General features: G+C 38.4%; 2 protein-coding genes across 2 annotated transcripts; both read right to left on the bottom strand.

The window, feature by feature from the left end:
• Window positions 1-115: 115 nt before the first annotated feature.
• Window positions 116-14,472, bottom strand: setdb1b (SET domain bifurcated histone lysine methyltransferase 1b). Its single transcript, XM_055047531.1, has 25 exons — window positions 14,367-14,472; window positions 12,859-13,062; window positions 12,624-12,790; window positions 12,486-12,526; window positions 11,795-11,921; window positions 11,533-11,712; window positions 11,227-11,428; window positions 10,706-10,779; window positions 10,427-10,617; window positions 10,149-10,278; window positions 9,375-9,624; window positions 8,615-8,728; window positions 6,252-6,555; window positions 5,899-6,160; window positions 5,404-5,494; window positions 5,186-5,302; window positions 4,900-5,069; window positions 4,590-4,805; window positions 4,331-4,501; window positions 3,325-3,455; window positions 3,169-3,185; window positions 2,924-3,042; window positions 2,582-2,844; window positions 2,414-2,502; window positions 116-433 (listed from the first exon to the last, which is right to left on the bottom strand). Exons 1-25 carry the CDS (start codon window positions 14,381-14,383, stop codon window positions 316-318), a joined length of 3,765 nt encoding a protein of 1,254 aa, XP_054903506.1. The 5' UTR covers window positions 14,384-14,472; the 3' UTR covers window positions 116-315.
• Window positions 14,473-14,884: 412 nt separating this feature from the next.
• On the bottom strand, window positions 14,885-15,164 carry LOC129371496 (cortexin domain-containing 1 protein-like). The gene is made up of 2 exons (XM_055048098.1): window positions 15,159-15,164; window positions 14,885-15,112 (listed from the first exon to the last, which is right to left on the bottom strand). The coding sequence occupies exons 1-2, from the start codon at window positions 15,162-15,164 to the stop codon at window positions 14,885-14,887; spliced, it is 234 nt and encodes a 77-aa protein (XP_054904073.1).
• Between the last annotated feature and the right edge of the window lie 1,042 nt (window positions 15,165-16,206).

Raw genomic sequence — 16,206 nt, 5'->3', positions numbered from 1 at the left:
ACCTGGACTTCTGCAATTTAGGATCACAGCAAACAGAAATAAAACACGTTCAGCCGTTTTGGTCCGTAAGAGATTTTTCAGAAAACACAAAATAACTTATAATTCAAGCAGGAGCTGCGGTCACTGAAGAAACTTTTATTCGGAGGTAAAGAAAACATTTAATGGACGACATCAGACACTTTAGAGTCACATGCTGGTAAAAACATAAAAATAAACACGAAAAGAACGAGATGCTATAAAATTCCTACAACTTATTAAAACGTAAAGTAAACGGGGTTCGGCGTTGAGGGGGGTGTTGGGCCAAGTCCGGGTGGATCACAGCAGCCGTCCACGGCACTCTGTGGATCCGCAGCAGCACAGCAGCTCTTTGCCTTCAACGCTTCCCACCTCGTAGTTATAATCCCAGGTCAGTTCTGTCCCGGCCCGAATCCGCCTGAACGCAACACAGTCCAGGTAAAACACATCAATGGAAGAGACTGAAGGAAACTTTATCAGATAATATAACAATATAAAAAAATAAATTTAAAACAACAACTATTAGGCATTATTTAGACTCGTCGTAACTGAAGCAAACCATTACAAAATGTTTTATCTGTTTGACTGACAATAAAAACTTGATCTGGGAATGACTCCCAACTAACCAGAGCTCCAGCAACAAATGATTCTGTCTTCAAATGTATTAGAAGCTTAATATCACAGGCCACTCATCTCTATGTGAGGCGGATTTTAAGAAATATAAGAGAAAAAGCCAGTAAACCATCATTTCACCTCCTGCCATCACATTCATGAGGTTTCCAAACCTTTTTACCAGATTTTTCCAGCTTAAATGTCTGTAATCTAAGTCAAAGCTACAAAAAATGCAGCATGAAGGAAGCTAGATTATATCAATATTAATATGTTATTATTGGAGCAGCTCTGTACTTGCATTGATATTTTCTCTCTTTGTTAGACATTCATTCCTGTCTTTTTGGAGGAAAGCTGCTTTTTTCTGACAAAAGTTTCTTCTTTTTTCTTTTGCATAGTTGGTTTTTTGCAGTATTATTCATATTTTTGTACTATTTAATTTGGGATTCATAAAGTACTTTTTGAATTTGAATTGAATGACACCAAAAGGCTTTAAAGAGTTCTTAGTTAGGATGTAGCCATCATCGTGACAGGAGCTGCTGGAAGAACCGAAAGCAAATTCCAGGTTTAAGCCGCAAAATAAATGAATAAAAATCACTGTTGACTTCAGCAAAAGAACATTTAGTAACCTTTGAAACATTTATTTTTTTTTAATTATTATGTCTACCCTTTCAATGTATTTGGAGTTTTCGTCTTTAGCTGAAATGTCTTCTTCTGTGGTTCTTATTAAACAATATAGAAATTTAAGATATTCACACCATTTAAACTTCTCCACATTTTAACCCATTTATTTTAGTGGGATTGTATGTGATAGATCAACACAAAATGTAATTATGAAGTGGAAACAAAATGTTATGTGGTTTTCAAAACTTTTAAATCAAAATCTAGGAGAGTAGCAAACATTTCTATGTGTAAAACCTATGGTTGTAAATGTCTCTGAAATTCCAAGCTGCAAATAGTTTATGGTGTTTTCTGCAGACACGAGACTAAATCTTTGACTGTTGTTCTTTTCCAAATAGCTCAGACTCAGTCAGGTTGGAAGGACAGCATCCTTCTTACCTGAATTTAGGCCTGGACTTTGACTGGGCCATTCTAACATAAATACATCTCTTGAAAAATCTAAGAGACCACTTAACATGATCAGTTTCTCTGATTTTATCCTATATAGTTATACGTTTGAGTAAAATTAACATTGTTCTTTTATTCTGTGAACTACAGACAACATGTCTCTGAAATTCCAAGCAAAATAGCAAAAAAAGATGCAGTGCTTTCAGACTTTGACTAACGCAGAGAAAACAAGTTCATGTTCATTTAGAAACAACAACACTAATGTTTTAACTCAGAAAGAGTTCAGAAATCAATGTTTGGTGGAATAACCAGGAGGTTTTCGATGGGTTGTGTATATGTGGGTGCTGCTGCCACCATGTTTGTGTGTCCCATTAAACCAGAACTGAGCTGTAATGAGGTTGTAATATTGAAAAGTTGAAGAGATGTGAACGCTTTTGCAGTTTTACGACATTTGGTTGCTTCCAGATTCTTTTCTAGAGGAAATGTTTAAAGCTTAAAACTATCTTACCCCCAGCTGTTTTTGAAATTTTTTATATGTTCAAAATAAATTAAAATTTCACTGGTTTTGCTTCACAGTCATATCCATGAAATTGGCCTCTGTCTCTTTAAGAACCTCCTAATCTTTCCGACACTCCCTCATTAGTATGTCACAACAGCACTTACAGACCATGTTTAAACTGTAAATCCCCAATATGACGAAATGCACCCATTTCTAACTCACTTGCTGGCGAAGAACGCCACCCAGGGGAATCTCAAGTCGTGTGTGTCGACAAACACGTTCTGGACGAACAGGTTAGGACTGCAGCTGTGCTGTAATGCAGGTAACAGAAGAGCATGTCAATTCGGATCCCAGAAAGCTGCTTTTTAATGACAGAGAAAACGTTCTTACGTTGAGGTAACGTCCCAGATTTCCCTCCAACTTGGCATCGATGATGTAGCAGGACTCTTCGCCGTCGAAGAACAGCCGGGTGTTTTTGGGAGCGTTTTCTGCCCCTCCTCCAGGCTGCCCCTGGTGGCCGGGTTTGCTCCCCTGAGCGCTGGGCCCGACTCCTCCCCCAGACGGCTTCACCATCAAACTGTGGCTGTTCTTCAGGGCGATGCCTCGCGTGGATTTCACCGCCACCTGCTTCTTGGTCACGCCAGATACAGAAGCTCCAGCGAAGAAGAGTGTGGGGAAAGTCATGAAACATGTAGAGTAAAGATTTGGTGTTTGCTTTTTAACTACGTTTACCTGGAGTAGCTTTCTCTCTCTCTTTGTTGTCTTCAGATCCGGAGCTAATGGTTTGAACATCGTCGCTGTCCGATAGAGTCATAACGTCCTGTTTCTTTGATTGCTCTGTCTTTATTTGACTGCAGAATAAGAATATTCTCAACACGGTTGGAAATTTTGGTGTAAAATTAAAGCTTAAAATGAAAAAAAAACAAAAACAAAATAAAACTATAAAATTTAGGGACAGTTTGAGAATTTCAGCACACCTCTTGTCTCCAGTTTCCTGTTGGAGAGAGAACAGAGTATTGAAGCAAAAATCACCCAAAAAAATATATAGTCAGAGTTTGTTTCATGTGGCGACCGGACACATCATGATGTAAAATAATCTCATGGCTTAAGATTATTTGTTTTATTTTACTGACCTTCTTCAGACCCTGGCTTGTTAACCAGGAAGCCACTTTGCTTTTCCCCGTCTCCTCTGGCATCGAGGGCGGTTTCTCATCATCCTGACCTTTGGCTGAGACACTCAGTCCGTCTTTACTGTCCTGACTCCCTGCAGCAGGAGAGCAAGAATGAACTTTATTTAGCAAAACAATCAGGCAGTAATAAGGCAAAGCATGGCTACTCGCATTCATCTTGGTGTTTTAACATTAGCTGGTATGTTGTTGGCATATTAAAACTGTTTATCACTGGGTGGTAAAATAAGTTGTTCTGTCAAATTTACATTTTTAATAACCCTTAAGCATTAAATGCAGGCGAGTCAATAAAAGATGAGAGGAAATGGCCCAAACCTTAGACGTTACCTATTAGCAATATTGAAGCGGTTTCTTCAAGGTAAGACTATCAGGGCTCAGTAATATGTGCTGATTTCCTCTAAATAAGACTGACACAGTGAGCTATAGGGGTTTTTCTAAAATGTCAGTTTTTATTAAAAAAAACAAAAAAAACAAAAAGCTAATTTGTATTTAGCATGCAAAGGACAAATGACAGATATAACAATAATTTATATATATAGCTCTGGAAAAAATTGGAGATGCTACTTAAAATGATCCGTTTCTCTGATTTTACTTTTTATAGGAATATATTTGAGTAAAATGAACATTATTCTTTTTTTTTCTATGAACTACTGACAACATGTCTCTGAAGTTACAAGCAAAAATTTAGTTTTCATTTGCAGAAAATGGTCAAAATAACGAAAAAAAAATGCAATGCTTTCAGACCTCAAGCAATGCAAAGAAAACAAGTTGCTATTAATTTAGAGACAACAGCACTAATGTTTTAACTCAGGAAGAGTTCAGAAATTAATATTTGGTGGAAAAGCCATGAGGTTTTCAATGAGGTACCCTGCAGTGGGCTTTTAATTTTTTCCAGAGCTCTATATTGCACCCCTACTGCTGAGTTTGATCATCAGCGATGGATCTGCAGTACCTTCTTTGTTGCCCTTGGCCTGACCACGAGTCGTGTAACTCCTCCACACAGAGCTGGGGGTGTAGTAGTTGTCCTTCACAAAAGTGTCATCAGAGCTGTCGCTTTCATCTTCACTCTTTGAATCTTTCTCCTCTTCGTCGTTGCTGTCATCTGAAGAGCTGGAGCTCTGAGCTGCGGGACGAGGAAACACGTACGATAAAATGCCTGCAGGTTGTAAATAAAAGCAGCAGAGACATCATGTGTTTGGATTAGGACTCACCTTTTTTCCTCGCAGCGCTGCTGGAGACTAAAGCGGACGGCTGGATTTTCATTCTGGACACGTCCACGCCGCTGCCCTCGCTGTCGGAGCAGTGCGCCTCGCTCTCGTAGCCTTCCTTGAAGTTCTCCACACTCTCAATGTGGTCCAGGTTAGCAAAATACTCGTCACCCATCTCTAGACCTTCTTTATCAGCGAAATCATCAGTCAGGATTTTACCTGGTAAAATAGAAGAAAAGCAAGACAATGCATCGATTCTGCATGGTAGCCTGATTCTGTTTGTCTTCCCAAAAGTCCTAATTGTGTTTCTCACCAGCATAAATGCACACAAATGATCCCTTAGCTATATCATCCAGACAGCGAATGCCCCAGCCTTTGTTCTGGGTCTTAAAGAGCTGCAGACGGACCTGCAGGCCGTGCTGCACCAGCCGGTTGGTGCACATCTGAGCACAACATTTACACCTTTTGTTGCACTCATAAATCCTAAGAGAAAAGCAGGAAGAAAGAAAACAATTTCACATGACACAAAATTAGTTTTTAGTTACTATTTCCCTGTTAATGAAAGACATGAGTGAATTATGCATGTGAAAACGTCTGACCCTGTAGGTAAGCACTCCTCTAATCGTTTGTATGAATATCCAGCGCTCTGGTTGATTTGTCCCCCAGGTGTGCAGCCTGAAGCCTGCAGGGTCAGCTGATGGCAGGAACATTTGGATCTGCAATTAAAAAGCAGAAGAAATACCAAGATCCCATGACAAATCTCCAGGGTCTTATCTGCAGCAGCCAAATTGAAATAAAGGCGATTATCTCCACTGACTTGTCTTTACAGCCGTCGGTACATTCACAGCCGACCAGGAAGTCTGAACTGGTGTTAATAAATACTCCGTCTTCAGGGATTCGCTCCTTGCCTTGTAGAGAGAGGACACAATGAGTCAGGCACAGATATCAGGTATCACATTATCACAAAATAAATTTTATTCAACAGCAAAGTACAGTTGAACGCACAAGTTAGCAATCATTTTTAATTTGCTGCATTTTAATTTTGACACAGATTGTGAACAACTTGCTTCTGTTATGAATATTTTATTCAAAGATTTCCATTAGACACATGGAAAGATGAGTGAAGTGCCTGAAAATAATTCAGTCGTTATTGAAGTTGTGCATCTTAAATAAATTGCACATGGAAAAATGAGACTGAATGAAAGTCTGATTCCTTCAGTCCTTCTGACCAAAGGAGGAATAAAACTGAATGAAAACTCACAAAAAATTTGAAATAATCCCACATTTGGTAGAAAATCGTTTTGATCCTTACTGTATTTTACATTAGGTGGTGGAGTGGTATCAATCTCATTGACACAGGACAGAGGGATGTCTTCCTTCCCACTAGTGATGTCTGGAATGTAATAGAAGGGCCTTTGCGGCTGGAAAGGCCGGTCCACCAGGACATACGGGTCGAGACAGAACATCTCTAAGAATATAAAGTCACAGCGGGTCTGGAAGAGGTAGTTCTGGATCTCCCCCATGTTACGCAGACAAAGTCCACACGGAGCCTTGTAGATAACATGGAAGGACATCTGAAGGTCGAACATAAAGAAAACATCATTTTCAGACTAAATTAATTCACACAAGCAGCATTTTTATACGACTTAAAAGGATTGTGCGTACTTTGCGGTTGACTTTGCGTCGTCCCGTCATGCGTCTGAAGTCGTAGAGCAGCGGAGTGAGGAGGGGGTTCTTTCCTCTGTGCAGGTCTGATTTTGCTGGTCGAACGCGGTTCAGACACGCAGGCTGACAGGTGTGAGCCAGGTAGAAGACGCGGTCTGTCGGGGCTCTGTAGGACGGCTGCTGAGGGATGGTGGCCATCGCATGCGAGATGATGGAAGGAGGAGACACCAGGGCGGACGTCTGTCTCTGATATGGAGGCGTGAAGGAGGACGTGGGTGTACTTGGGGTAATCTGCACTTTTCCACTGTGGATTCAAAACATTAAAAACTGAATTTGATTCAGCTAACTTTGAAAGTTAAAACTGTTTCTTCATAAATGAAACAATTGTAAGAAAAACAGCTACGCAAAGACATTTAAAACTCTTAATGAAAATACAGAACTAAGTTGTTTCATCCTTTCCTGAGAACAGGAAAGGACTGCTTTCATCTTAAAAATAAAAAGGTTTTATGTTTTTGCCAGAAACGTTTGGACAGAAGCATTAAATTTACAGAGACGGGAAATAAATTCAGGAGCAACTTCTTTTCAAAACCAGAAGGTTTTTCATCATAATGGGTTTTACATTGTGGTAATTATAAAAATTATGCTAAAAATATATTTTTTACTTCTCTTTTAGGTAACTTTACGACTATGAATGCATGGTGCTACAAACACAAACATTTCTCTTGACAAACATTCCCATTTGATACAGGTTTCTTCAGGACTCCACTTACTTAAAGAAGTGAGATTTATGTCACTAAGCTCCACACAGTACCTGAATACAATCATATTTTCAAATTTACTGATATTTATTAATCTTCTTGTGCAGGAAAGCCCAAACTTTTTGAGACTAAGATCTACTTTTTCTCTCACTGCGTCACAAACATATAAAAATTGCACATGAAACTCTATTGACTTATTTTATGTACAAATATATATCAGTTATAGCAGACATATTAAAGTGATAAAAAAAAAAACCTAATCCATTGTCTTCCTCAGGTTACTGGTTTCTCTGTCAGAAGCTGATTACAAGCCAGAGGCCAGCAGGTGTCAGTCAGTTAGGGTAGATCTGACCTTTGGTTTGATGACCTCAATATGAGACACTTCAGAATAACCGGAGGAACCACAGAGCTCTGTTAGGTTAAAGCCACATCTTCTGAAGTGGGGATGTTTTTCCTCCAACAGTCTCCAGAGGAATCACCTCAGACCAGATGTTGGACTGGAATTTATTTCAATTTGTGATTGTCAACGCCTCGTTTTCAACAGTGGAGCAAAACAGGTAGAAAAATCTGATCATTTTAGAGAAAGTCTCGTAAACATCAATATTTCCACTAAATAAGAGACGAAAATGAATAGCGTGTTTGAAATCGGAAAAACCAATAAAGATTTGAGCTCAAAGAAAGATGCCAGAGAACACCAAAATAGTTTTTATTTTATATAAGACAATTAATTTAATCTCATAATTATGGCGGTAGGAGCCTTTAGTCCAGTTTTGTCGTTTATTAAACGTTCAGAAATTACAGCGGCTGTAATGTGCCACAAATAAACAAAGGTAAAACAACCATTGCCGTGGCAACAACCTGAGCTGCTGAAGCCGATCAGAGATTACGTTAAAGACATAACATTCAGTAAGTTACAATATTTGGTTTTCAGGCTAGCGATTGTTAATGAGCTCTTTGCTGAACGCAGCGGTGGCTGATTAGCTCATTTAAACTCCTATTCTGTTAGTCAGAGTCAGTCTTTGAGTCGCAATAAGTAATAAATCAAATAATTGAATGATAAATTAAAATTAGCTCAATAATTCCCCCCGTTCATGATTTTTTATCTTTTCTCTCTTTTTCTACCAAAAACTTTTGACAAAAGTGTTCAGTCTGGTGCTTCGATCTCAAAAAAAGTTTTTTTTTTTTATTGGACAAGTTTGTTTACAGACTTCATAATCTGTTTTATTTGTTGTTCTGATTATTTATTTTGGATATTTAAAAACATTTTCCTCGTTTCAGTGCTAAATGTTAAGACTTTAAGGCTGAGAATTTATTCTTGTATTATTACCATTATATCGCTTGAAAATTGTCTAAAACATTTATTGTTTATTTTAATAACATTTCTGGGACAATTTATCATCCACCAAATTTTGTTAGTATGACAGACCTAAGCACAAGATGACAGCAGAACAAAAATGGAGCTTTACCAACTATTGTTTCTGCATCGAAATAAAAAATATACTATCTAGTGCCAATTCTCAATCAAATAACAGAATCTGAGCAGCTTTATTAGCTACTTTCTTGGCTGTGTTTACTTAATTTAATCATGTGAAACTGTGAACTTACACTGAGAGGTTGCTGGCATTAGCGGACGCAGCCTGCAAGATCTTGGACGCATGTGTCCCGCCGACACCAGGGATGAAATTAGACGTGCTCTTCTTTGCCATCTGATGTTTATTTCTTGAGGTGACAAAACAAAAGGAAAAAAAAAAAGAACTGTTTATCTTGACAACTCGCGCATTGAGGCGTAGGTTAGCTTCACAGGAAGCTGTAATCGCCATACCCTAACAGGAAGTGAAACATGCCAGAAACTATCATCTAGATGATGATCATTATTTACCTGTTCTTATTACAGGCTTTCATGCAAACATTAAAAAATGCAAAAAAAAAAAAAAAAAAGCAAATAATTCCTTTTTTGAATTTGAAAGTAAATATCTTATTGCCTAAAATGCAATAGAATAGCGTTTCTGTGAATATAATAGTTTTGACATCAACATGTGAAAAGCCCAGCTGTTCCTCTTTAACCTAACTTCAATGTAGTTTAAAACTGATATGGTGATTATTCTTTGGACTGATTAAAAATGTGATTTGTTTTTTTTTTTTACATAATTTGAATTAGGTGAAGCCTAATGTCACTGGAGGAGTTTTGGGTAGAACATATTCACAGCCAGAATATTTTTTTTTATCTTAAATGCAAAATGTTTTGTTAAAGTTTAGGCTGATTAATATGAGTTGTTCTTTCAGCGAATGGACATTTTTTTATAAATCTGTATAATCCACACAATATTTCAATAATGCAATTAAGCGTTTTAGCTCTAATACTTACTCGATACGTTGAAGCTGGCCAGTCGGTGAGGGCTGAGGGGTTTGCTGGGTTTGTTGAGTTTGTGGCTGCTGGGTTTGCTGGGATGACTGGACCTGCTGGATGAGCTGGGGCTGCGGGCGCTGCTGAAGCTGCTGGATCAGCGTCGTCGCTGACGGCTGACTCTGTGTTGTTTGAGGAGGTTTGGCAGGAGAAACTCCGACGTGTTCGACGCCAGTGTACTGAACGACTGGGCCTTTACTCCTTAAAGCTCCTAGAGGTTGGAGAAAGTAGCAAAAGACGGTGAGGAAGTAGAACTTTGTCTCAAACTAAATTCTATAAAGATTCTCAGTTTTCCAGATTTTTATATTCAGAAAGGTTTAAAACAAATCATTTAGTTTGAAAGGAAATTTAAAAATATTAACTATAAACTAGCTGGAACTAATGGAAGTGTGAATCACTGCTGCAAGTCGTGGGCAACGTACCACTTCGATTTTATATAAATGTTTTTTAAAGTGAAATTTGTGATTGTGGACTCTACTTTGACTTTCCTCTGTCATTTTTTTCACTCACGTTTGCGAATCTATATTGTTGACTGTGTAACGCACTGGTACAAATAGATAATGCAATCAATTTGCATTATGTAATTTTATGATAGTCCTAATAAAAAAGGCTCAAACTCAACCAGTCCTGGCTTACAGATTCAGGGGGATTTTCTATTAAGTCAGGTTTTGACAATGTTTAATGCAAGGTTTTAATGTTGCAAATCCGTGTGACTGCTAGTCTTTGTCAATTTACCCATGTTTGGCCTTGTCCTCTGGTGGCCAGCTAGCTTCTTTTCTTGTGTGTTTGCTGAAGCCAGTTTGAGATTGAACATGGGCTCCAACCTGGTGGATCCTCTGTAAATCCATTCGCTCCTCTTATCGTCCTGCTCAACACCAAGAAAACACAGGAAATGGTGTAAAAACACTCTCCACAATTAAAGTTCCATGTCTTTGTAAGCCATATTAATGCAACTGTTGACCTGGAAGCTCTGAAAAATGGTATTTGAATTCGGATGAGTGGCTCATACGAACCAGAAAGAGGATTTTGACCAAGCTGCTGTCCACCTCCTCCACTTTGCTCTTCCACCAGGTCCCCTCCCACTCTGTCTTGATTATCTGGCCAACCTTCAGCAGCACCATCGGCCTGCTGGGATAGGCGGAGATGTACTCCTCGATGAAGTCCCGACAAGATGCATCCTCTATGTCTTCCCAAGTTCGTTTTACTACACAAAAAAACAGAAAAACTTCATCATTTATCTCTTTTCCTACATGTTATTTTTTTTTATATCAAAGTCAAAAGTTAAATCCTACATGGTCTGCAAACTGGATACAATTCAGGAAGGATCACATATGAAGCGTAGCCATCATCAAAGAAGATCAGAAACCTAGAACACAAAAGTTGTATGTTGTCGAACTTAAAATCATAACTTTTGGAAATGTTCACATTTTTTATTTTATTTATTTCAAGCAAGTTTTTACAAGCAAGAAAAGAAGAAATCAGTAGGACAGAGAAAGCATTTGCATACATAATTTAACACCACTTTTCTGCTTATAAATAACTGTAGAAACTTTATAATTATGTTAGAATATTAATGTGCCTGTTCAATATACTGTGCTAACGAGCTAACAAATAAATTATATTATATCTATAAAATGGTTATATAATAACTCATAAGAAAAAAAATAAATAATAGGGATAATAAGAATGGCAAAAATTACAATTGTAAATAACAACTGAACGTACAGGATCAGAATAATTACCAATTTCTTGCCAATGTAAACCTGTAAGTGCAGCTTAATCTGTCTCATATGACAATAAATAAAACTTATACCTCATGCGGTTCTTGTTGTTCGGCATCTCTGCTACAATTCCAGCGTACAGCCACACCAAGTTTCCGTCTTTGTACTTAGCGACGACACGAGCCCCGACGTACAGACTCTCCAGGGTGGGGTTGTAGTCAAACGCCACATGATTTCCAGACAGCAGACTCTTGCCTTTATCAAACCTCACCTTGTACTTAAATACACCATTTCCTGGAAACAAAGAGAGCTTATGGATTATCAAAACAATCCAACAGAGCAAAAAGCAAAAGTTATGTAAAACACCATGACACATAATGAGTTTAAAAGAAACACACCAACAGGGTTAATTGCCACCAGGTTGCCTTTATGCCATGTCTTGGTGCGTTTCTTTCCCAGGATGTTCATCCCCACTTTGAGCTCGTCTTCTTTTATGTTGGGGTTTGGCTGCGTCTGCGTCATCGTCTGATGAGACGGAGCTTGTGACACAAATATTGCTGGTGTTGGGCTCTGAATTCCTGGAGGATAAAACAAATAAAAAAATCCCCACATTAGTATCAGGAACAGCTCCACAAAGCTAGAAGCTTTACATGTGCTCACCTGGCGGAACTACAGATTGCACTGCTGTTCGTATCAAAGGAGAACCAGAGGAAGGCTTGGTGACTATTTGGACCAACTTCTGGACCTGCTGGGTGGTTTTCTGCAGAACTGCCGAGGCTTCATTCAACTGGTGATGAAAGAGCAGGCAGCAGAAGTCAGAACAGCTGGAAATTATATTTTAAAATGTTATACTCTATAAAAATAGACACATTACACCTAGTTGTAAATATTTATTTTAATAAATATAAATTATTCTACTTTTTTTTATTTCAATCATAAAAACAAGTTTTTCTAAATTTATATAAAACTATATTAGAGGTAAAATGTAGAAATATCCTGTTGACAAAATGGCTGGTTCTTAGAAATATGTACATTTTTAAAAAATTCATAGTTTCTCAGCCTGCACAAACGAACCTTGTCGCACCATGTTTAATTCCTAACAGGAAGTCTTGGTTGTTTTGAAGAAATCTGGTTGACAAGTTTTAGCTTAGCGCTACACTGCCCCCTATAGGTTTGGCATGTTTAATACAACACTCAGGACCAAAACCTTTCAGAAAACGATGCTACGTATACAATTATTTTTGGAGGTGGAAATATTAATTTTACGGCCGAAGATTGTTTTACAGATGATTTAATTAATCATTCATCATGGACACTTGGTCATCAGAAGAGGAAAAACTGCAGCTCTCACTGTTGGGTCCTTAGATGGCGTTTGTGTCTTTGGAGGAACCACTGACGGTGGAGAACAGAAGTGAGAGATAAAATAAGCATGTTAGCATTTTCAGCTACTGCAGCACTGACAGCAACTCGGTAGAAAACTGTGACTTACAACATCCTACAGCTATGACGTCATCGTCATCATCATCATCAATCTCGATGACTTCAGAGGGGTGCCCTCCTCCGCCGCCTCCTTCATCCTCTGAGCTGCTCTCTCGGTAGACGAGGCCGTTGTTTTCATACGCTGCCCTCACCAGCTTCTCACACTCCAATACAGACCTGAAGAATCAGAGAGACAAAATGAGCACAAGGCAGAAAACACCACTTAGCCCAAAAATCTTCCATACTGGTTTGCATCGTTGAGAAGTTTCTCTGTCTTCGCCTCTTCTTTCTCTTTCTGTTCCACCCATTCCTCAAGCTCTATCAGCTGGGCCTTTTTCTTCTTCACAGCCTCGCTCTGCTCGACAGCCTCCTCAATCCATTTCTTCAGGTCATCCAGCGAAACCCCCAACTCGTCCTCCAGACTGGGGTCCCAGCTGTCGACGTCCATTCTGACGAGGGGACACAAGCAGCAGAAGAGCATCACACTTAATGTCTTTCATCCATCAGCAGACAGACTCAACACTTACTTGGGCTAATGTGATTTTTGAATGACCGAGAGAGGTGATATTAATACAAATTATGGTTCTGGAAGGTGATGGTGACAATCTTTGTTCCCAGAAAAGTCTGGCGCAAAATTGAGCTGTCAGTCAGGAGAAATGTCTATCATTTTTAAAAGTCTAAAGCAAAGAAATGGGATCATATGTCTGTAATAATGTTGCTCAAAGTTAATCTGTCATAATTCTTTATAGTCAAGTGGAACGAATGGGATTTAGAGCCACAATCAATAAAAATATTGTAAAAATGCACAAATAAAATTCCTGAACTATATATTGAAATGCACCTTTATTTAAAACTTTAAAATTAAAACAATTAAACAAATAAAATGCTTGATAAATGGTTGAATTCATGTGTATAACACAGCCTGAATATGACTTAAAAATATAATCAGCGTAAGAAATAGAGGTCAGATTGGTGACTATATCAAACACAAACCTGTTACTATCAAAATTAATAATATTATTTTATTTTATTATGAAATCTACCATGTTAAATGTCTCAACCTGCTTATTCATCCAAATCTGAGTGAGATAAAATAAAAATATGAAACACGAACATTTTTTATAAGTACCCATAAAAACACTCGATTTACACTCCAGACTTTTTAAAAGAGCAATTCACTGAGGGAAGATCTTACAGGAATTTTCCCATAGATAAAATCAAGTTAAAACATATGAAGTCCATGCAAAATAATGCGACCATTAGCAGTAAAGGTGCAGCAGATCTCATGCTCAGTCTGCACAAGCAGAGAAGCAAACGCTCATTCATAGAAACTGTAAAAGGTTTAGTCAGAAAGTAAACAAACAAGCTCCAAACAGCTTTGACTGATAAGGCAATATGATTATCTTCTTAGTAAACATCTGACAAGTACAGCAGAAACAAATACACTTTGAATATGTTACGACTATTTTGTTTGTAAAGTACAAAATGTGCAGACTTGCAAAATGAAGTGATTTAAGTCAGCGTTTCAGCTCAAGAAGTTACAACTTCAAAGTGTTTTTGTTTGGCAGGGACCAAGATTCAAGAGCATGCTAGCTGGTTAGCCTAGCATGAGCAATGAAATGTGTTTATATTTCGGACAGGATGCGGCGGCTGCCTGCAAAATAAACACGCTTCTGTAGTTTGCAACCGTTCCCAAAAACGTGACACGCACTCAACTCAAACAGCTAATGAAAGGCTAATTAAAAGCACTCACCCATCACCACTTTCCATCCTGTCGATTGCAAATTTCAAACTAGCTTGTTGCTAACGCGAAGGATTGGCTACAAAGAGAAGCGCATGCTGTGGTTGCCGGGGCACCCGAGGTGGGCGGTGCTGCTTGTGAAAAAAAGCGCTCCAAATGATTTCACTTCCAGTCAGAAAAGACTGTTTCAATTAAAAGAATACTTCTTTCCAAGGCTGCTGTCTGAATAGCTATTATCATCTTTTTTAAATATCAGCACCTACTTTTTATTTTGCATTTTCTAAATATTTACTGACTTGTAAAATCCTGATTATTTTAGGAAAATTGTGCTTTCCAAGAAACCTTTTTATGCATGTATTTACTACTTCATAGTGATACTAATACCACTTAAAAGATCTTTAATCTTCTTCACAGCACACTCACTTTTCATTTGAAGATTCAGAATAAGCATTAGTTGCATCACAGGCACACAGAGTAAGTCACCAAAGCATGATTCCACGTGAGGAGTCTCAACTGTTCTTTGGTCTCCATCATTCCTCTGTTTCGTCCTCTTGCTCCTCCATGTATGTGGACACAGAAACAGCACTGTAAGGGTCCAGCACCAGGTGAGCACAGCGAATGATGGTCATGAGTAAAAAGAAGCAAAGAAGGAAGAAAAAGAAGAGGGCGAAACCAAGATCCACATCCACCTCAAATCCTCTCAGAGGACCAACTGAAGGGTCCATGTTCACAAATGCACAAAGTCCAAAAATGTGTTTCTACGGCTCATCTGATTCCAGAAAAAAAAGAACCTGAAAAGTTTACCATCATTCCACCTTGTTAAGAGGTTAACAATTGTTTATCACTATTGTTAACCTAAGCTGATGTCTTTTTATTGCCCAGTTCTGTTCCGTTCAGTTGTTTCGCCTTTTTTCCTCCAATGAGCCAAACACAGTCACCCTGTTTGGCACCCGTGGCCTCTTTGAATAGTTAATAGGGAGTTTGGTAACAAACAGGTCATTCCGGTGACTAGAACTCTCATGTATCTGTGGAGAACAGAAAAATTCAGAAAACCTGTTACATCTGCCTTTGAACTGCCTGACAATGTAAGCATTTACGGTGGTGTGCATGCTCTGAAATTTGCTTAAAATAAATATCACACACAGTTCTGCTCCAGTGAACAACACTTAACATTATTCCATGTCAAAAAATATTCGAAAAAAGTAGGAAGTGAAATGACAAAGAAGAAAAAAGGTTAGAGGAGAAAGAGGATGTGATGCGTTTGCTGTAATCTAGTTAACAGGGCTCGGAAACTGATCCTGAGTTTTAAAAAAAAAACCCAAACAGTGCAGGTTACCAATGTATGCACAGGCTAAAAGTGAGGTGAGCATATTCAAATAAAACCAAATACAGTAAAATGCGACAAACGGATGGGAAGCATTTGAGTTAAACATGATTCAAGTATATATGCTACATATTAAATGTGATTTAAGTGTCCATGAGTGTCTTATAATATTACATTCGTCCATTGTTAGCCCTAAGTGGTGAAAAATTAAGATGGAAACTGACCCGTACTACTGTCGCATCTCCAGATCTTCACCATGAAGCAGATAATTAGTAGTTTAGTTTGTGTTCCTCACGTTTTTCCAAGTTGTTGGGGACGAAAAGGAGCGGGGGCCCTGGGAGGTGATGATGCATCACAGTGACTGGAAGACCGTTTCTTTTCTACTGCTCAGAATAAAGCCAAAACCGTTTTCTGCATGAATTTATTATACTTTTTGTGTGGGATTCTTGCCGTGGCTGAAATATCTGAAATACTTCCAAACTGGTGGAATGACCTTTTACCCAGTTTTCATTTTGTGCCATTATTATT

Source organism: Poeciliopsis prolifica, unplaced genomic scaffold, assembly GCF_027474105.1.
Source record: "Poeciliopsis prolifica strain line A6 unplaced genomic scaffold, Auburn_PproV2 SCAFFOLD026, whole genome shotgun sequence".
Classification (NCBI taxonomy): Eukaryota; Metazoa; Chordata; class Actinopteri; order Cyprinodontiformes; family Poeciliidae; genus Poeciliopsis; species Poeciliopsis prolifica.
The sequence above is the reverse complement of the archived record's forward strand: the minus strand, read 5'-3'. Positions and strand labels throughout refer to the sequence as shown.

Excerpts from the sequence above, each read along its gene's own strand:
- setdb1b (XM_055047531.1), bottom strand. Across the intron at positions 12,791-12,858 it reads CTTCTCAACGATGCAAACCA|GTCTGTATTGGAGTGTGAGA; the intron begins GTATGGAAGATT and ends CTGATTCTTCAG. Across the intron at positions 4,806-4,899 it reads ATTTGTGTGCATTTATGCTG|GTAAAATCCTGACTGATGAT; the intron begins GTGAGAAACACA and ends CTATTTTACCAG.